The 22109-nt window shown below is 39.9% G+C and overlaps 1 protein-coding gene across 9 annotated transcripts; it reads left to right on the top strand.

Moving 5' to 3' along the window:
- The first annotated feature begins 310 nt into the window (after window positions 1-310).
- On the top strand, window positions 311-20793 carry TSC1 (TSC complex subunit 1). Of its 9 annotated transcripts, none has more exons than XM_059828663.1 (21): window positions 311-467; window positions 1328-1431; window positions 2086-2238; window positions 4026-4170; window positions 5227-5381; window positions 5708-5781; window positions 7232-7410; window positions 7877-7986; window positions 8226-8349; window positions 8719-8831; window positions 9154-9226; window positions 10620-10718; window positions 10818-11388; window positions 12299-12342; window positions 12993-13144; window positions 14066-14248; window positions 14620-14730; window positions 15303-15425; window positions 16456-16643; window positions 16757-16918; window positions 17704-20793. In XM_059828663.1, the coding sequence occupies exons 1-21, from the start codon at window positions 362-364 to the stop codon at window positions 18188-18190; spliced, it is 3456 nt and encodes a 1151-aa protein (XP_059684646.1). In that variant the 5' UTR covers window positions 311-361; the 3' UTR covers window positions 18191-20793. The 9 variants fall into 9 exon arrangements, with proteins under 9 accessions (XP_059684646.1, XP_059684648.1, XP_059684644.1 ...); XM_059828665.1 differs by having other exon boundaries at window positions 12978-13144; window positions 14620-14688; XM_059828661.1 differs by having other exon boundaries at window positions 12978-13144.
- The last annotated feature ends 1316 nt before the right edge of the window (window positions 20794-22109 follow it).

The raw sequence follows: 22109 nt of genomic DNA, 5'->3' as shown, positions 1-22109 counted from the left end.
TATATGCTAACAGAATGCTCTGACAGTCTATCTATGCTATACGAGGTCTTCCACAAAACAGATTGATGTCTTTTTTTAAAAAGATTAAGAAGACTCTGCTCGTGACTCATTGGCTTCTTTGTAAAGTTTTCTCTTACAGCTTTTATTGCAGGTGTGTAAACTCTAGCAATCCTTTCAGTGTAAAACTGTTAAGTGGGCAGTACTGCAGAAAAGAAATAGGGAAGCGATGAGAGATTTAAGATGGAAAGGGAAAAAGAAAAGCTCATTCATCTGCTCTCTCTTCTCTCCTAGTCTGGTAGAGAGGCACCAATGAGGAACTTCCTGGAATTTTAACCTCCACATTCATGTTAGTACGTGCATCATGGCACAGCAAGGAAATGTTGGTGAGCTCCTCTCAATGCTGGATTCTCCAATTCTGGGTGTCCTGGAAGATATAACAGCTGCGTTCAAAGATAATCTCATTTGTGGTATGTATCCTTATATGTAATTGGAGGAAGGGTTTTGCTTTTACACCAACGAAGGTAGAATAATGTGGGTTTTTTCTGTCACACACAGTCTTTGCAAATGCAACTTGAAAGAAACTCTTGATATTTGGATTTGAAATTGCTTTAAGGATTGAGGCTTCTCTTCAGTCCATTTTGCTTAATGGCATGCCTCTTGGAAGGTCTGTTACATAATTTTTTAAATGCTGTTATAAAATGACTAGCTTTTCCTGGGGCATAACCTCAAGTTGTGAGCTGATGAAGCTTTCTTTGTCAAGTATGTCTAGAAAGAATTAGGTGTCATCCACATTATGGGAATTGGTGGGATTTTGTTAATTTGAATAATAAACAACAAAAAACCAACCCCAAACAAAACAGCAGACCCAGACTTTCTTGAAAAAGTTATTGCTGCTATTAAGGCATCCCTAATGTTGATAGAGCCTTTTCAGAGAATGAGAGCACTGTCAGTGTCCTTATCCCTGAACTTGTTCTCCTTTGTCTGCTAAAGGGAGAGAATGTAAATTTACTCCTGAACTCTTTACCTGTACTGGATAAAATACTCTTGCAGTTCAGCTACCTCTGGGTTTTTAAGGTTAGACAGTAATTGTTAGTTATTAAAAAAACTAGTTACTTGAACCAAATGCAATTGCTTGAATGGTTAGGAACTGGAAAATGCAGTTGAGAGGTCTCATTTTCCTAAAGGTCTGGTAAACATTAAGTACTGGTTTATGTTATAAATTGTGTAATAGTTGTTAAAAAGTTGTGTAACGTCCCTGTAACAAAAGCTTCATTTCTAGTGTATTGAGAATGTATATTTTTTTTTCTTGCTGTAAACAAACTGATAGACCGTGGGCCTATGCTTGTGAACAACCTGGTGGACTATTACTTGGAAACCAATTCTCAGCAGGCACTGCATATACTGTCCACCCTGCAAGAGCCTCATGACAAGGTAAAAAAATCCTGTTATTAAGTATGGCAGATTTTAGCCTGGTATTGAAGCAGCCTTTAAATAGCATCTGTTAGAACTCTGTTTTTCCATTCTGGTGTAGAATTACCTTGTTGTAGAGATGTAGTATCTCTGTAGTAAGAGTAGTTAAGTTTTAAAAAAAAACTTCAAAGGTCTCCATTTCTTGGGTTGCGTAGACTGACCTAATTAAGCAAAAAACCTCTATAAATGAAAGTTTTCTGAGGACTAATGTTGTCTCTTTGCAATGCTACTGCTGCTTGTTCAATGCTGGATGTGTTAGCCTGAAACAAATCGGGTATTTTGAGAGTAAGTAAGCATTTTTAAATAGATTGAGAGAATGGCACTACAAATTGTTTTACTTCTGCTGACCAGAATTTTTTTATTATTTATTCATGATAAACGTTTTGAAATGCAGTGACTGCTTCTGGACTGAATAGTTTGCATTTCACTACCAGCAGACTTAAATTTATTGCTGGTTTTTATTTGCTCTTGGATCCTGTATATTTGTAAAATGCACATATTTTCCATAATTGGCAATGGCAAACTGCTGAATATAGATTGTTGGAAAAGAATATATACCAGTTAAATATAAATACCTTACCTTTTTCTACCACTCTCTGCAAAATCTTCCATCAGCATCTACTGGACAAAATTAATGAATACATGGGCAAAGCTGCTACCCGTTTACCCACTCTCTCTCTGCTGGGACACGTGATAAGGCGACAACCATCTTGGAAACATAAGCTTTCTCAAGCACCTCTCCTGCTTTCATTACTTAAATGTCTCAAGGTAGGAGCTGTCAGTGTTGTCCATAAAACACCTGTACATGTGATGTAAACATACATGCTTGTAATGGAAGGCATTTGTTTTCTGTTTTGATGTCATTTAGTTAAGCTGTGAGAAGAGGTGAAATGTTGATTAAAACACCAAGCCACAGTGGAATTATATCAATTGAATACTCTGTGCTGATCCTGTTATTACTGACAGTCTTGTTTCTAAAAGCCACTGTCACTGTATAACTTTGAGTTAGGAACGTTTACTACAACTTTTCTAAAAGTAAGTTAGAGGGCCGTCGGTGAAGTTGATGGGTATCTAGAATGTGAACTTAATGAGAAATACAGTAACTTGCCATTAGTGCATTCTGGAATTTGTGCATGTAAGGTAATACACTCTACTTGCAGTGTAGATGGGCCGTGCAATAGACTATTCCATGGTGAAATTACCTTGGAATTAGCAGACTTTCCCTTCTTAGCTAGAGACATGCTGGATTACAAGGAGGTAGCTGTTCCCCCATGCTTTGGGTTTTTTTCCCATCTGCAAATTTATCAGTTATAATACTGTACAATATTGTAACAGTGAATAAAGAATAGAAAGTGTTTTGAGATATAGAATGCGTTGTCAGTAATATCATTTAATATGATAGTGAAGAAATTCGTATTAGTCATTTAAGTCACATTAAAATGCATGATGTAGTCAAGTGCCAGTGCTCTTCAAAACAAAAACACAAGGAATTTGTAACTGCCAAAGAAGAAGCTACAAGTGCTGTTACTGGAACTCCTGAAGTGCCTGACGAGTTCTGTTATCCTTTCAGTGTGAGTCTTATCTGATTGCAGGAGGAGCGAAGTGTGTCAGAAAGCTGGTGGGAGCAGAACAGAGATATGGAAGTGCTAGGGATGTGTACAGAGGGATAGGGATGAACATGAAATGTGCTGTGAAAGGTTATGTCTGACTGAGGGAGAATAGAGGCCGTAGATTACACAAAGGAAGAAAAATTGATAACACTGAACATGTCTAATCAGCCCAAGTGGCTCTTGGGAGGTACCAAGACCAGCTCAGTGGCGTCTGGCTACAGGCTCACCTGTGCTGTTTACACTCCTATCCTGACAAAGCAGAGGAACTATCAAGGAAAATGCGCATTAAGCTGGGGAAGCAAGTAGGGACCCCACCGGGAAAGAGTTTGAACGTTTTCTGTGTCCTGTCCTAAAATCTGATTCTCTATTACTGTTTCATCTAGCTAAAGATTTTTACTGCCACATCCCTTTCTCTCGGTGTAAGCCGTGGGGTCCTAGTTATTGTTTGAATTACTGCTTTATGAAATATTTAGCAGCCAAAGTCATCAACCAGGTTTAACAGAAAAGCTTTTGACCCTTGCATTGGTAATTGGCCATCATCCTTGAATACCTTGATGAGATTTGCAGTTTCTTAGGCTTTGAATGCTGTGTGTGCTTAGCTCTGGGAAAGAAGGAAGGCGGTACATAAGATGCTTCACATACCAGTGATTTTTTTCTCTACTCGATTCTGGAACTGTGGTGATGTTCGCTTTTTAACTAAGTCAAGTCTTTATACAGAAAAGTAGAAGCAGAATAGGAGCAAGAATCCCAAATCTTTTTTCCTAAGAGTTGTTCTGGGTGAAAGAGACATTAATCTTGGTTCATTAAGTTATGGTAGGTTTCAGAGGGACTGTTTCAAAGTAGAGAACTTTTTCCATGATGATGATTCAGTGTTCACTTCATCCTTGGAAAAAATTAAGTTCAATTCTTTTAACTGACTAATGCAGGTTTTTTCCCTTCTTGCAGACTGACACAGATGTAGTAGTACTCACCACAGGTGTCCTAGTGCTAATAACCATGTTGCCAATGATTCCTCAGTCTGGCAAACAGTACCTTCATGATTTCTTTGGTATCTTTGGGCGTCTCTCAGCCTGGTGCTTGCAGAATCCAGGTGAGATTTCAACTTTGTTGCATGCAGTTATGGTTTAGTAGTATCCTTGTGACTCTTATGCAGTAGCTGAGCACATTCTTTTGTGAGACTCTTAACGGTCTGAGATTATTTAAATGCAGAAAATGATGTATTAAGCCCACAAGCTATTCTGTTGTTTGATAGTTAGCATCGGGGAGTGCTGCTTTGCTCAAAATTTAGAAGTCTCTTAGATTCTTCCATGTGGTGCTGCTACTACATGAAGTTTCACTGGACCAAAATGCTACCCTAATGACAGTGAAAAGCAGAGATTGATCTTAATGGCTAGAGAAGGGAAAATGCTAACTTTTGAGGCAGATATTTGGGAATTTGAGATTCCCAGGTATGGATGGGGAGGGGGAAGAAGCAGCATGTAAGAGTTTCTTCTAATGTGCAACTATCAATAGTCATGAAAGTGGTGGTAAAACTAGTCTTCTCAGTTATAGCATTGGTTCTGATGAATTGGTTTTGCTGAATTTATTGTAAGGTGTCTGATATCTAACACCAGCGTTATCTATGTATGTGTCTCATGGCTGTATGAACAAATGCTATGTTAAACACATAGAGATGTGATTTAGAGGGCCATTTTGCGTTGCAAGTAGGATTGGAACTTTTAAGATGTCTAGTAAGACCCAAGTCTGTGGTGATTGCTTTCTGTGGATACAAGCTTTTAGTTTTTACCTTTGAAGTGAAGCAAACCTTAGTTTTCTTTCTTAATCATTCAGTCAGTCTTGAAAACTCTGGCTCACTGTCTAGAGGGGTTTCAGGTTTTAACTTGAATAAAAAAATGCTGTGCTTTGAGAATGACAGGATACTGGTTGGAATTAATGGCCCATATCTTAATTTTTGGTTTTGCTGTGAGCTGATGAGCAAGTGTTGCCTATTCTCTCAGAAGACTTCACAGTTTCGCTAGGGATTGTTCATATCTCAGAAGACTTGTTCCAGTTAACATTTCAAATTTAAAAGTACTTTGCTTGCATTCTTAGAAGTTTTTGTTCTTTTCTCCAATGTAATGAAAAAGATTCTAACTACTTTTTCCAGGTCATGTGGCAGAGATTTATCTTGTCCATCTTCATGCCAGTGTCTATGCTCTCTTTCATCGTCTGTATGGAATGTATCCTTGCAATTTTGTCTCCTTTCTGCGTTCTCACTACAGTATGAAGGAAAACTTGGAGACCTTTGAAGAGGTAGTCAAGGTAAAATGCTACTCGTCTCTGTATTATCTGAGACAAGGAATTCATAGCTGTATAAAGGCAGGTATTTGCCAAGTTAATACGCTACATTGATTTAACTGAGGGCTGCTCAACAAAGCAGAATAAAAGTAGGCTATTGGAGGACTGAAATCTCATTTGGGAGCAAGATCACCTCTTGAAGCTGTGGTGATGTGTGTTAGCTTTATCTGTTAAATGTAACATTCTGAACTACTGGGATCAGTAGGTTGCTCATCAGCTTTGTGTAGTTTAGTGCAATCAAAAGATACTGTACTGATAATACATACTTCTTCTTGCTCTTGCTCATCCAGCCAATGATGGAACATGTGCGAATTCATCCAGAATTAGTGACTGGATCTAAGGACCATGAACTGGACCCACGAAGGTATATATGTTCACTCTGCTATTAGGAAAGGCTATAAATGAGCAGCTTTTAGCTGGGTTATTTCAGAAGGCTTACAGTAAAACCTTTTCTGTCAGCAACAGTGTGTGCCAGTGGTGTTTTGCTACCCATATTCATAGGTACATCAGGTAAACATGAAGACTTTCTTCATCCAAGCTTACATCTGGATGAATAAGCAAAAACTGTTGTGAAAGGCCATTAACAGCAATGTCGGGGTTCTAAATTCATTTTGTGTCTGGGATAGAATCTGTCTTCTACTTAACAGTTGACTTTGTCTTAATTTTATGACTTAACGATCAAACAGCCTCATAAAGTTCTAAAAGAATTTGCTTATAATGAATAAAGAGAAACTACCACTGACCTGCTTCATTGGCTTAAGGTTTGGGTCATATTTTTTGGTTCGTTGAAGTACTTGGTGGGATTTAAGTGTTTAAAATGGCTTCAGTGTGTCTTGTTTTGGTACCTAGATATTGGTTCAGTTAACAGATCAATTCTTTTAACAGGTATGTCTTAACATTATCAGCTGTATTAGTTTTCTTTAGAAATAGGCTCATTTGCCTGCAGCAGCACCACTTGCTGCTTTTCTCTTGTCTCCACAGGCCCAGCCACTGAAGAGGAGAAATTGACTCTTGTTGCTGCACAGTAGTGCTCTTGCCCTGCTTTTCAGAGCTGCTAGGAAAACACTACTAAATGGGAACCTGTTGAATATCACAATGCTCAATTTTGCAGGCTTCTCCCAGACAGGGGGGAGGGTGGCACCGCTAAGGAGTACAACTGGCACAAAACTGCCAGTTGAAGCCTTCTGATTTGGTATCTTGCACACAATATCTTACATTCAAAAGCAACTCAGCCTTCAATAGACAGCCTGCTGTGCTGTCTCTTCTTTACAGTGAACTTCCATCCCCCGAAATATTGTGCAGATCTAATCTGGCTGGTTAATTTAGTGAGACAAAGTTTTCAGAATGAAGGAGGTAGTAATAATAAAAAACATTCCCAAAACTTGGGAGGAGAAACACAGACCTGAAACTGGCATTGCAGATGGTGTTTGCTTAAATAATATAAGATTCCCTCACTGCTGGCATGTCTAAAATTTGACTATCAACATCTGAGTCTAGTTGAGCTGATTTCTACAGCTGCTGAAGCTCAGGATCAACCAAGTCTTCGTATGCTGTTCCTCCTTTCCAGAATGCTCCATGGCAGACCTTTATGGATCTCTGTGTCAAAGCTGTTTGCCTCCTCTCTGAGACCCCCTCTTACAAGTCATCTGGTTGCAATTTCTGTATGGTGCCTTGTTCCAGTTTTGGCTGGGAGCATGCAAAGCTGTCTGGAACAAATTAGCCATCCTGCAAGCCAATTCCTCATATCTCCAGGAACTCTTGTTTGTAGCAATAATTGACTAACTTACTCTTTTGGATCCAAAAACTGTCTGCAGGTGGAAAAGACTAGAAACTCATGATGTTGTGATAGAATGTGCCAAAATCTCCCTGGACCCTGCGGAAGCCTCATATGAAGACGGCTATTACTCTGTGTCTCGGAAACTCTGCACAAGCTTAAAACATCATCAAACTGACCCCAGTGCCAGCTATTACATTGACACGCAAAGCAGCTATGGTAAGACCTGCCTAATGGCTAATGAATACCCATTTCCCGGAGGAAAACTGGACCTATAGCAAAAAGACATCTTACTAATTTATCCCACTTAAAGTCTGATTCTTAGGCACGGGAAAATAAACCGTCATTTGAAAAAAAGAAATATATAGATATATGCTCTAGTCATGCAGACATACAGTATGTTCACAAAGTTGCTTTTCCACTGCCTCTTCCTCCCATTTTCCCCCCCTGCCCCAAAACAATGAACCAACCCCCCCCAAAAAAAAAGCTGTAGTATGTAATATATTCAATAGATACTTTCTTGGGCTGGAAGAAAAGTCTCTTGTTTGCTGGCTATGACTGTGTATGTTGAATGGATTTGAAACGTTTTGATTAAAAGCCTTTAAATACTAGCCAGAAGAATCATTGATTTGTATTTGATGTATAGAATACTTTCAATTTTTTACATTTGTTTTTTTACTTTCAGGGACTTCTACACCATATTCCACTCCTCGGCTAACACTATCACAAATGCCAGGGCAGCTACCTCAGATTCTGAGCCCACAGTCAATACGGCTGTCAACTGAGCCACAGCAGGTAAAGCAGAAGATAAAGCACAGCATGCTTTTAATGCTTTGCACTCTGTTCGTAGTTTCTCATGACAGTCTTAAAAATTCATGTTTCTGAGAAGTACTGTGAATTCTTCAGAACTTAAGTGTACGTTTCAGATTTAAGCCCCATCTGATTTCCTCTGTCAGAACCTGGATACAGATGCTTTACACATTCCTTTTCTGAGCTTTGCTGATTTGTGTTTATTGTGTATTGCTTTTACATAGGTTACCATCTGGAGTCCTTCTGCAGTTTGTGGTATGACCACTCCACCAACCTCCCCTGGAATTGTCCCATCAGAGTCATCCCAGTCTGCATCACAACCTTACAGCAAAGCTTTTGGCCCATCTGGTACATGCTGCATTTTGGAATTAGGCCTTCAAGGTTTATTATAATAGAAATTCTGGCTGTAAATTTTGCTGTCAGCTTTTTAAATGGGAATGCCACACCATGCCATTTGATAGGCTCAAGTCATTACTTCTGTGAGTGGAGTACCTGGCCATCTAGAGCAGTACTAGTGCAAACACTGAGATAGGAAACAAGTAACAGTGAATTAAATGACAAAGTTTTAAACAGGCCTTTTGTAAACTGTGCACTTTTATCTTGGTAAATAGTTGAAAGAGATAGTGTTTAAACGTACAATTCTTCACATAAAATACTCAGCTGATATGAGGAAGTGGGAGCCTTGGTGAGAAAACTTTTGCTCCTCCTTTTCAGCAGGGGGGAAAGGAACACCTTTGGGAACGCCAGCCACATCTCCTCCTCCACCCTGCACTTCAGATGAATTTGTGCATGTTTCACTCCCTTCAGCTGCTGCCACGCCTCCTAAAAAGGTATAACAAAATTCTTCTGCCAAACAAATCTGATTTTTTTTTTTCATTGACTTGCCATACATGCAGTGACCATAACGGAGAAAGAAAAATCAGAGTAACTGATTTACAAAAAATGTTGCATTTCATTGCAAAAACTCATTTTCTTCCAACTTGAGACAACTATTGCCACTTCTAGTTGTACAGTTTTAAGACTTCTTATATTGGCTTACTATTTAAGCCATCTATTTGCAAGAATTTCCTTTCTATAAAACTGTCCAAGACATTTGTTTCCAACAGATGTCTGATGCAAAGAATCTGTTTTGGTTTTTGTTTTTTTTTTCAGGAGGACAAACCAGATCCTGGGAGGCCTTTACTGTACCGACAGCAAAATGTCATAAACAGCGATAAATCAATGGGTAAACTCAGTTTTCCTCTCCCCATTACAATAACCTATTGTAAACAAATCCTGGTTTTATTGACACATGTTCTAATTGCCAAACACTTTTCCACAGTTTCCCCCCCCCCCCCCCCCCCCCCCGAGTTCTTTGTAGTTCCAGGATCCTGCTTTAACCTGTGATTCAACTTAAAACCTTCTTGTGATGCTTTTGATTTCATTTTAACTATCCGCCTTCAGAAATAGCTTACAGAATTTTTTTTAACTGGCCCTCATGCATTCTTATGCATGTTTAAATATACAAATCTACACTGAAGGCTGAAAAAAGATATTTTTTTTAAAGATGATTCTTTTGGGGGTGAATTTTTTTATTAGAAGTAGCAAGTTGTATATGAAGTCTTACTTGAACAAGTTTTATGTCACATGTCTGGATCAAACTGTAAGGCTGCACATAAGGATAGATACGAAGCTCCCTTTTAAAGGCTCTTGGAAAAACTTTGTTTTCCATCTACAATTATATTGCTGTACTTGAACCTTTTTTTAAAGTCTTGTGGAATATTGAAATCAACAGTGGATGGTTGAGGAACTCAGCTTCTAATAGGTAAATCTAGATTCCATTTTCCATTCTCTGTCATCTACATCTGTGACAGCTGTAGAAAGGGATTTTGGCACTGTATTTGAGACTTCTGTGCTATGAATCTTTACCATCCTCCAAGTGGAGATGACAGTGAAATTTAAAGCTGGTTTTCCTTGGTGTAGTTGTAAAGCAAAACTGGAATCTGAACTTTCCAAACTACAAGTTAAGAACAGGCTAGATTTTTCACTGGGTTCCTAATACGTGACTGAGCTGTGAACATGAGGTTTCTATCCTGTGTGCTTTAGTGTATATCTCCCTGGCAGCTGTCTTGAGAGTTTTGATCAGTAGTCACATACTGTCAAGTTCGTATTACATCATTGTATTACAGTGTATTACATTGGCCAAACTTCCTTTTTTTCAGGTAAGTACTGTGTCCTTGTGTAGCTAGATCAGAAGCTAAAGGGGAATTTAATGCTAATGTGGAAGTATAGTAGTCCTTCTACACTTAAGCTGCTTTTTATTTATTTATTTAATGGGTTTCAGTTGCAAACAGCACATCCTTATTCATGGAGGCGGTCACCTACACTTGTGCAATAGCAAATGTTAAGTTTACAAAATTACATTTCAGGATCAAGACTGACCAGTGACTGATCTCTGAACTGGTTTCTGCGTAGAATGGAACAGGAGTCAGATAGCTTCCTCTTTGAGGAAGCATCTGAAGGAGGGGCAAGCTTATTCTAAGGCCCTTCCAGCAGTAAAAGACTTCAGTTTTGTGCTGTGATAAGGCTGGAGAAAACAGCATCTGTACAACTAACTTTTCTTTTTTTCTTTTCTTCAGACACACCCGCTAGTAAAAGTTCAGTAACCTTAAGTGATCTTCCAGAGTTTTTAGGTGGTTTGTCTTTTGAAGATAGTGCTGAAAAGGACAGAGAGGAAGGTAATTTCTGTCATCCTTGTATACATCTTAGCTAAGGAAATGTTTGTAATATTGAAATACAAGATATGTAATTATGCTTCCCTCTCCCATCCTTCTCAGATGCAATATCTAAAGAGATCTCCGAGATCACAACCGATGCTGAACACATGGTGCCTAGAGGAGGATTTGACTCTCCGTTTTACCGCACAAATGAAAGTCTGTCAGGCTCTCAAAAGAAGACCCATTCAGTAGTCTCTACTGTTCAGGGACACAGTCAGACCTCTGAGCCTTTAACATCTTCTCTGGACAAGCCTGGGCCTGAGAGTGCACGGGAAACACCCAAACAAACATTTACTCCCATAGACAAGCCCTGTGGAGGCTCTGGTGAAAGCCCTGCTGGTAACAGGGAAGGAACCTCTGGGGAGACGAGTATTCTCACTCCCAGCCCTTGCAAAGTACCAGCACAAAGAAGAGTGGTGTTTGGGAGTGGGCAGCCTCCCCTATATGAGCACCTTTTTGAGGTTGCATTACCAAAGACTGCCTACCTCTTTGTTGGTAAGAAGACTGAGGAGCTGCTAAAGAAAGCCAAGGGAACCCAGGATGATGACTGCATGTCCTCTACTTCTCCCGTGGAGGTACTGGACAGACTGATACAGCAAGGAGCAGATGCACACACTAAGGAGCTGAACAAGTATGTGACTGAAAATCTTGTTTTGTGTACTTTCTTGTTACTCCTTTTTGTGCTGGCTTTATTTTAGTAGTTAAGCCTGAAAAGCAGCCATGTCTGGAAATCTGCAATGAAAGCGTGTTCTGTGAAACGTTACTGTTAACTGAGCTAGAGGTTCTGGGTGGAGGATTTTTATATTTGCAGTGGTAACTAGTTTGCTTTGGTATAAAAGGGGCTGTGACTCTTAGTAAGACTCTTACTGCCTTCACTGACAGAGCTTGGGATGAAGAAGCAAGGCTGTTGGCTGTGCTGCAGGTGTGGTCTTGGTACCACTGTTAGTGAGATTTGTTTGCTTTATCAGGTTTAGGTCAAAAGCAAATGTAGAGGCCAAGGGGAGATTGACACTTTCTTCTTTCTAGTATACATGAAACTAAGAACTGGAGAACCAGATTTAAAGTTTAGATGTATCTGCTGTATTCCTTCTTTTCATCTTACTGCCATGTATTCTGCTTTGTCCTTACGCTGTTTTCTGTGCCTAAGAGAATTTTTCTCTAACTTCCAAGATGTGCTCCATCATCTGCCTTTGCAACCTGCTGCTTGCATGTTTCACAGAATTACAGAATGATAGTGGTTGGAAGGGATCTCTGGAGATCATCTAGTCCAAAACCCCTGCCAGAGCAGGTTCACCTAGAGCAAATTGCACAGGAATGCATCCAGGCGAGTTTTGAATATCTCCAGAGAAGCAGACTCCACAACCTCGCTGGGCAGCCTGTTCCAGTGTTCTTTTCCTCCTTATTGTTTTCATACTGACTGACCATAATTGTACTTTTATTAGGCTGTAAGCTGCTTTGAGGTGGGCATTCCATTTTAAAGTGACTTGCAGAGTGTTTGCATATTTAAACTTACTATTTAATGCTGCATTTTCATTTTTCAGATTGTCTCTGCCAAGCAAATCTGCTGACTGGACTCACTTTGGAGGTGAGGAGGTTTCTTACGAGTTTTGGCAATCTGTTCCTCTGTTATTAGACTTGCTTAAACAATGACCTACGTACTTTTTCTGCTGCGTTAGTTTAAAAAAAAAAAAAAAAAGATGGTGCCCACCATTAAGTCATGGTTTATCTGCTTAGCAGATAGACATCTGTGCTCCAGTGAGATGAGCTGCTTTTTTTCACCTTTGAGAAGTGAAAACTGGCTTCCCCATAGTTCTAGACATTTCTACTTTTGACTGTTTAAGATCTGCTAGCCTTCAGAGTGATGCTGATTGTCTAACAGATCCTTCCACCTTTGGAATAGTACTTGAATCTAAAACTGATGATTATTTTTCTTGCTGCTTCACTTGTGTGTTGTAGTTGTGTGCTCTTCGGCTTCTGTGGTGATGGTGAAGCTTGGCTTTTTTTCTTAATCGAAGGAGCAATCCACTTGAAGCATGTACGTGTTGCTCTGGGAAAAATGTTTAAAATTTTAAGTTTGTGTTGGAGATCAAATGGAGCAGACAGATTTTTAAGTTGTAATTTCAAAGAACTCTAATTTGCTTACTTTAAAAAATATTTCCCATATGTGGAACAGGGACAGTACAGTTCACTAACCTCTTCTGTCTTCCAACTCCAATCCAGGTTCTCCCCCTTCAGATGAGATTCACACCCTGCGTAACCAATTGCTTTTGCTGCACAACCAGTTATTGTATGAACGCTTCAAAAGACAGCAGCATGCTCTTCGGAACCGTCGACTCTTGCGAAAAGTGATTAAAGCAACAGCACTGGAGGAACATAATGCTGCAATGGTGAGCAGGGATACAACTCTAGCAGTGATTTAAACACACTGGTGCTAGAACGAGTATTAATAGGTTTGGCCAGTATCTTTCAGTAACACTCAATTTAAAAAGAAGCCTTGTTTCTCACCTTATTAAAGTCAGTGTTTGTGGAATGACTTGTGGACGAGTTACGTGCACCGTGATTATTAAAACCAGTAGTTTCTATTTGACTGTAGGCAACTGAATCAGTGGATGCCTACATGCTTGACCCCTGCCAGCACTTGCCTTTGGATAATATTAAAGGCTTCACAGTTAGCGGAGCGGTTACTTAATGCCTGGCTAGACACCTTATTGCATTAATTGAAGAAGTATTGTCCTACCACTCCTCAATTTAAAACTCAACTGTTCTTTTAAAACTCAGCTTTTAAAACTCAAATGTTCTTTTTCAGAGGTATTTGCTATGATAACATTTGAAGTTATAAGTGCATTGAAGGATGTCTCAATTCAGATTTAGGCATGTTTCATTCTGTACCTCCATATTATAGCTACTTCCATCTACAGTTTCACCTTTTGATAATTCAGTAGAAAAGCCAAAAATAGCTTTCCAAATAGGTTTTGGCAAACGAACTGTAGCTTCAGCTGTGAAGTACAAGTCCCTGTTGGAAGTGTGAGGTGCAGTGGAAGAACCTGCTATTGCTTACTGTGCCTTTGGATGTGACTTGGAGTTTTCAGCGTGTCCACTCTAGCACCATTTAATCTCATTTTCAGCCAAAAAAAAACCCCAGAAGCCTTAAGAACATGCTCTATATAAAATGTTCTGTGTACGGAAAGGTGTTACGCCTGCATGCTATTAATTGATACTAGTGCTTTACTTAGCTAGCAACTTCGGACAGATATTCTAACTGATAAAGTACGTGTCTTGTCTGATGCTTCATATGGGATTCTTAACAGAAGGATCAGCTGAAACTACAGGAAAAAGAAATCCAGGCCTTGAAACTGAGTCTGCAGAAAGAACAGGCAAGGTACCACCAGTTTCAGGAGGAACATGAAAATATAGTGGCTCAGCTTCACAGCCAGATCAGACAGCTGCAACATGACCGGGAGGAATTCTACAACCAGAGCCAGGAATTGCAGGTATGAAGCATGACACCGAACAAAATTACGTTATCTCCTTACTGTGGTTTTAAAAATAACCTTCTTAATAACATGGCATGAAATATCGGAGAGAAAGTTACATATCTCTAATAGAGATGTTGTCCTAATTCAGAATGCATAATGCATAATTGGAAATATCTAACTTAGCCATCATCCTCTTACAGTTCTGTTTTGTCCTGTCTTCCTTTTGGAAATGGGAAAATGCAGTTTCTTAGCTGGTTTGGGGGCTTTCACAAGTGCTCGTTATAACTTGATTCACAGTGCTGGAGGTTACGGCCCTCCAGCCATATTCCATTCCTAGTCCTCATTAAAGTTTCAGAACCCTGAGTGAGTGGTTTTTATTTGAACAGACCAAGCTGGAAGACTGCCGGAATATGATTGCAGATCTGAGGTTAGAATTAAAGAAGGCTAACAACAAGGTGTGTCACACTGAATTGCTTCTTAGCCAAGTTTCTCAAAAGGTAAGAATAGTCACTGTTCCCAGGGTCCCTTTGTGTCTGTTTATCTTTTTTTCTGATAATTTTTATCAGGTGCTTTTTGTTTCTTGTCTGAAAGAAGCCTGTGCTTAGTTCCGTAGAATCTGATACTAATTGCACAAAAACAACACAGAGAAATGTATTTTCCTGGAGAAACTTTAAACTCAGTTCAAAGGCTTCTTAAACTTATTTTGGCTGCTTTTTCCACAGTAGGAATTTGCATATTGAGCAATACGAACTTGTATTAAAGCTCTGCTAAACCTTGGCATCTTAGAGATCTTGTTTGCATCAGAAGTTGAATGGACTTCTTGTGTTAAGTGCAAACATGGTTATCTTAAGGGAAGCAATGCCTATATGGTGAAGTTCTGTATGGACTGTCACCAGCTTTATGAAAACTAGTTTATTTAACACTTACTACTTATGATGCATCAGATTCTTGTCTCTGTCTCCCTTGTTTATAAAAATACTCTGTGAACACAGTGCCTATTGACTGTGACTCTCCTGCTGCTTGATTCTGTTCACTCCAATGTTTGATTCTGTTCAATTTCTCCTTAAAGCTTTCCAACAGCGAATCAGTGCAACAGCAGATGGAGTTCTTGAACAGGCAACTTCTGGTTCTTGGAGAGGTCAATGAGTTGTACCTGGAGCAGTTGCAGCACAAACACACAGACACTACAAAGGTATGATAGAGTTGCAGAGGAGGCCTTTTGGGGAAGACTTCACTTGAGGTGGTCATCAAGCTGTTCTCAGCCTTGTGTTCAGAATGAGGGAAATGCCTCATAACTAAACAGATACTTTGTTTTGAAATTGATTTTCAGGGATTGGACTTTATATTTAATCTTCTGTTCAGATATTTTTGTGCACTGTGGGTTTATGGAATGTCTTCAGTGCCCTGTCCCTGCAAGCTAAGAAAGGGATGTTAGGGTACACCTGAAGACAGTTTTAGCCGCTTGATGTAAATTCTTAGCAATTTTTTTCTTGCCAAAGGCCAAGACTTTACTGTGCTCTCAATTTAATTGGCAGCAGAGTATTGCTGGTAAAGTAACATTGGGCTCTTATGTTTATGAAAGTGTATAACACAGGGTAGTAGTGCTAGAATTCGTAGAAAGATCTTAACCAGGATTTTACGGGTTTTTGTGAGGTGCCGTTTTAAAACGAGCACTCTTACTCTTCCTCACTCAGTCATGTTCCTATGAAGAGTTAGTATTAACTTTACTAAAACTTCTGTGGTTCATATGGTTTTACTTCCTGACTTCAAAGAAACCTTTTTTTAATTAGAAGCAAGTAAATTACACAACAATATAACTGTTTCTGCGTGAGAGCAAGTAATTAAAGAAGGTGAATAATAAGCAAAAAAAAAAATAGTCTTTTACTGGTATTTAATGAAGGTCATGTTGCAAAAATGGTTTTAAAATGGAGTTTGTCTATTCTAATCCAGTGCAGAATTGGCAAGTTTGCTTCGCTGAAAAGAGCTTTTCATAAGGAACGCTAATGTGCTAATAAATTCCAGTGATGTATAGTTATTTTCACAGTAACTTAATAGTGTACATCCTCAGAGTATCCAGTTTTCTATATCTGTTTTTAGAAATGGTTCTTTTATTCCATCTTGCTTAAAAATGTGCCTATTTATAGCATCAGAAACATGTCCAAATATTAATAAAAATAACACAGGATCAAATTATACTTTAACATTGTGTTCTTTCCTTCTAGGAGGTTGAAATGTTGCACGCTGCTTTTCGGAAAGAACTGGAGAAAGCAAAATTGTGTGTTCAACAGCAAAGCCAAAGGCTTGATGCTTCCCAGAAACGGATAGCTGAACTGGAATCTCAGCTTGCTAAAAAGGACCACCTCTTCCTGGAGCAAAAGAAATACCTGGAAGATGTCAAAATCCAGGCAAGGTAGGGGTTTCCTATGTAAAATTCTAGCTGTGCATTGACAGATGCATTATGATATTTGAGGCAGAATCTGGAGATGCTGGACCTGATGGATTTTGGTTTCTTTTTCTGTTCAGAGGTCAGCTGCAAGCAGTAGAAAGTAGGTACAAGGCCCAGAAAAGGATCACACAGGCATTTGAGCTGGAGATCTTGGATCTATTTGGCCGGCTGGAGAAGAGCAGCCTACTGAAAAAGCTTGAAGATGATAAAACAGAAGCAGCTGAAGCAGCAGAAGAAAGGTAAGAGTGATGATGCAAAATATGCTGGACTCATGACCAGCTCCTTGGAAGTTGATATCTTTGTGGAATTCCTAGCATTTGGATGCATCATCTCAAAATATTTTTGTTATTCTTCCTTTAACAGACTGAATCTATTTCAGGACTCTGCCCAGGTTACTGAGAGTCACTGGCAAAACTGGAAATGCTCAGGAAGTACTTTTCAGATAGCTGAACTGTTACTCAGAGTTTGAGAGAAACCTCTGGTTTGTCTCATAGACCAGTCTCTTTAATCTAGAAATTGTTGCACTGTTGTTAAGTAGTTGTTTTACATACATCTACCTAAAACGTCTAGGTAGTGCTGTACTTTCCTTCAGATCATACCTTTTTTTTTTCTACACCAAATTCAGCTGCAGCATCAGGGTAATTTCTTGCACTGTTAGCAGATTTGTGGCGATCACCTGTGCTTAAGTTAGGTAAAGGAAAGCTCTGCAATCCAAGGAAGATGTACAGATCTCTTTCTTTACCTTAACAGATCAAGATGCAGTTCCATTCTGCTTTGGGATTATTGTCAGCTTTGGACTTAAAACACTGATGTCACAAAGCTGAGTGTGCGAGCTTAGTTTTCTGGTTACCCTCTGTCACTTCTGCTTTGCCACAAAACTGTGAAAGGAAAACTGTTGAAGTACATATGCAGTAGCAGAAATGGAAAGTAATCAAAGTAACCTGCTTTCCCCAGCATTTCCCTTTCCATTGTAAACAGCAGCTACCATTTCCTTGACACTGTATCCTCTCCCTTTCCAAAACAGGCTGGATTGTGGGAATGAAGATACTGTGGCGGGATACAGTGAAGAAACAATTGGTAGAAATGGAGAGACCAAACCTCCCAGCACTCGAGGTAGTAGTAGCAGTAAGGGTGGCAGCAGCAGTGAGCTCTCCACCCCAGAAAAACCCCAGAACCAGAGATTCAGCAGTCGCTGGGAGACATCCGTGTTGCTGGAGCCCTCGACTACTGTCCCACTGACTGTAGGTTCACTCCCCAGCTCCAAGAGCTTCCTTGGAATGAAGGCACGAGAATTATTTCGCAACAAGAGTGAGAGCCAGTGTGATGAGGAGGGTGTAACCATCAACAGGCTTTCTGATGCTCTAAAGACTGAACTATGTAAAGATCCCAGCATGGAGACGAAGGCCCCTCCAAGCCCCGATAACCTTAGTCTCTCGCCTAAGATCCAGGAAAGCAGTGTTGGACAGCTTCATATCATGGACTACAATGAAACTCATCATGACCACAGTTAAAAAGGAAGATAGTCAATCAGTGTTATTTTCATATTCTTGGCATAGAACAGGAGGCGTGAATGCAAGTTTAACTAAAAGCTTTTATGTTTCTTTGGTCTGAGCAGCTAGCTCATGCAGCGGAATAGGATTGATGTCCAGAAATGGAAGAAGGCTGCTGAACGAATGCAAAGTGGATTTTTGGGTCTGGAATTGAAATGCCCAGCCTAACTCTTCTTCCTTCTCAAATTCAGTCCTTAGCAGCGTGTACTAATTTGAAGGGACAACTGTTAGCATTTGCAAGTATTTTTCCCCTTTCTCCCTGTCCCCAGTGAGTGGCTGCGTTTATGAACTTGAGTGCAATACGAGGCCAAATTAACATTTGTGAGTCTACTATGAATGCTTTGTATTTCCTTGCTAGCTTCCAATTTAGAGCAGTTAATTGTGCTGCCTGTCCGGGTGACTTTGGTTGCTTTCATCCTGGAAAGAAGCAGCACTAGAATTTTCTAGTGCATTCATCTAAAGGTCTCTATTTTGCCTGTCCACTGTCCCACATCCCTCAGGGCCCAGTCTTCATTAAGTTGGACTCTGATTGAATAGTTAAATGTTTAAAGAACAGTGTACCTCTGCAAAATGATTCATTCACCCTAATTCATGATCATTGTTCATATTGTCCTTAACATTTCCTAGAAAGTTACATTTGAACAGACACTTAATAAGAAACTGGAGCTTGTAATGCAGAAGAGACGGTATATGCTAAAGACTTGTTAAAACACTAGCTTCTGATCTTTCTGGTATTTTAAGTGTTTGCTGACAGACTGGTACTGACCTCAGACTGGTTCGTATGGGAAAGCAGTTGGGGTGGGAGAAGAGGGAAAAGGAAGCTCTACTCAAGTAGGGAGAGCATGCAGAACATATATGTAGAATCGCAAGCTTATGAAGATGTGCAGAAGAGCGTTTGTTTCTCTAATCAGGGAAATACTTGTGCTGCCTGACCCTCCTTCATAGTTCTGGTCTTTGTTCCCAGACTGAGCAAGACCACTGTGTTTTGAGTCCAAGAAATTGGCTTTGTTCTTCCTGGGAATACATTTTCAGGCTTGACTTGGAGAATATGGTTTCCTTTGAGTGCTGTTCTGCTCAGACTGCAGCACATTTATCAGCTCAGCAATGTCAATTTGGCTCTAGGTATCTCCCCTTCGCCCTCATCCCATTTCCTTAGAAGACGAGGCTGAAGAGGAAGCCTGCTTAAACTGAGAATCAGAATTCTGTTGTGAAGCCTTTCTGCGTTAATCATGTTTTAAGTCAATGATGAGCCTTCTGTGAAGGAAGATTGTGGGATCAGGGCTTGTCAGTGGTCAGACTCAATCTCCTTCGTGACAGAACAGGGCCTGCTGTTAGGAAGGCAGCGTGCTTGTTTTAAATGTTAGATATGTCTGGGGCCAGGCGTACTTAGACATATCAGGCTTCACAGTTACCCTGCATCACACGTGGCCTCTTTTCTTAAACATTGTGTGAGTGGCAGCTACTGTTTAAGAATCATCTTGCATACAAATCAAGTCCAAGTACACTCGCACTTACAGTTCAAATCCTTTCTTAACCTGAACAGGACTCTGTCACAGCAGCTGGCAATATGCTAACTTGCACCTGACAGTACTTTTCCTTCCATTTCCGCTTCTTCCATTACACCTAGGGTCTAAATACGTTTCTGCCTGTCTAAATTATTCTCAGTGTCCTTTCGGTTGGTCAGTCCTAACTCTGAAAGTAAAGGTGAACTTCAGTGGTTTTGTCAAAGCTTGAATCTGCATGGAATAGAAAATAGAGAGTTGGTTGTAAGTGACAGACTGGTTTTGTCGACATGTCTATAGGCTTTCTAAGACTTAGTGGTAGCAAACGTGGTAGCGTACGTTTCGGTAAGATTTGGAGGTTTCCTGCCCCTTGCCCCATCGGGTCCCAGCCCCAGGCGTGGACGGTTTGCACATTGCCCTTGAAGGGCTGGCTCAGCTGCTGGATGCTGATGCGTTGGAGGAACTCGTTAGCCCATCCTTCTGCTTTGCCGAGCCCAAAAAGGGATCTTGCTTATATGATGACTTCACTTGTTCTGAGGAGAGGCGGTTTTTGTTGTCGGTTACAAAAATGCCCTGGCGGTAACGCAAGCTCGTTGATAAGGTGGCTTTTTTCTTCTTTTAAAAAGGATTTTAGCACCAGGATAGTAACGGAAACCACTTTAGGTTTGTTTATGGACCACAAAGATTATGGAGGAACAAATTTTTGCAATTTTTTTTGTAAGTCTAAAAATCATGGATCTGCTGTATGTAGTTAACTTGCAGTTTGTTTGAAGGGGTCCCATCGGTGAAGTGGAAACAGATTTTTTTAACTGACTGCTTTTAGTTAAATCTAAAATTGCTGTCTTTGTCAAGTTAATCTGTTCCCTGCCTCGCTCTTTGTAAGCATGTTAAACAATCCACATTAAATGCCATAAATATGAAATACGAGGAAATGGTACAATCGTAAGCTAAAGAGAACTTAAACCAAAAGGAGGTTTTGCTGTCCTTATTAGAATGTTCTAAAATGTCAAGGCAGTTGCTTGTGTTTAACTGTGAACAAATAAAATGTATTGTTTTGCACTACTCTGTGTTAAATTCCTGCAAGCCGACCGCTTTGGGACCAAGCTGTGCTGGGACAAAACAGGCAGAAACAAGTTCATTATCGAAGCATCTTCCAAGATGTGCATAGTACAGAGCAGGTAAGTGGTTCTGCCCCTTTTTGCATGGAGTGCTTTCTTAGAAGCTCATTTTTCTGCATGCAGCCAAAGCCTTTTTTTTTCTGTGAAAAACAAACTCGAGGATGACATGCCGATATAATCCATAAGTTAACTGCAGACAGTTCAGTACTGCCAATCTGCGTATTAGCTTTCTATATGGCATTGTTCATGTCGTCTAGAGGTAACACAGTGATTAGACAAATTAATAGCTGAAAATGTCAAAGACTGTTGTTTGCAAAGCTGGGGTCGCTGTCAGAAGCTGGCTGGCTCGTTCTGTCCTCTCTACGTGCCTTTGTCTTCTGTACCCTGCTTCAAGAGTCCCTGCACATGTAGGAGGGCAGTTTCTCAAAGCGGGGGGAACTTTGGGGCTGTTTTACTATAAGCTTACCCTGGGAGGTGAAGGTTGTTCTCTTGTTTTGTTTCTCTTTTCCAGACTGGCGCTTTCTTACTGGTGTTTTGTTGTTTTGGTTTTTTCCTGAAATAAATGAATATTTGATACGTTGCTCAAAGCAATTTAGAAATTCATACATGAACCTCAGTGTTCCAGTTAAGGACTGAGTATAACTCTTAAATTTGAACAACATGTGCAAGGGGATGGCGTGAGTGACATACAGTCTGTTCATGAACACGCTTTGGCCGAGTAACGGTGTTTATGGAGAATTTAATATAAAAGTTACCATAAACATTATCTTGGGGTTAGGTGATACAGAAAGTTGTCTCTGGGCCTTCTGCATTGAGGTGAGTGCTACAGCATGGTGTAAGTGAAATGAAAACAAAGCAGAAAGTGACTTTGACTTGGTCTTACCTTATTTTAAATCCATTTTGCATATCCCTTAACAAGCTTAGCATTGAAAAGCTCCACTTGCCAGTGTAAAAAAACAATTAGATCTGTATTACCCACGGAGGTACCTCCAGTAGGGTACAAAAAGAGAAAAATAAAGTGCCTGCCTTACTCACTAATGCTAAATAGTATGTTTGGAAGTTCATAACCCAGCTGTAAATAAGAAACATTCAGTAGACATTAGGGAGGGAAATAATTTCATTTCCTGAATGTGAAGTATCTTTGCTGATTGATCTTGGTTTATTGGAACTACTTAGCTGCTGGTGCAGTGGTGGATTTTAAAAGTAAGTGGTCACAAAATAGTTCAGAAAATCAGCAAGAGTTGAGTTACTTTCTTCATA

Source organism: Gavia stellata, chromosome 24 (genome assembly GCF_030936135.1).
Source record: "Gavia stellata isolate bGavSte3 chromosome 24, bGavSte3.hap2, whole genome shotgun sequence".
Lineage (NCBI taxonomy): Eukaryota > Metazoa > Chordata > Aves > Gaviiformes > Gaviidae > Gavia > Gavia stellata.
The sequence above is the reverse complement of the archived record's forward strand: the minus strand, read 5'-3'. Positions and strand labels throughout refer to the sequence as shown.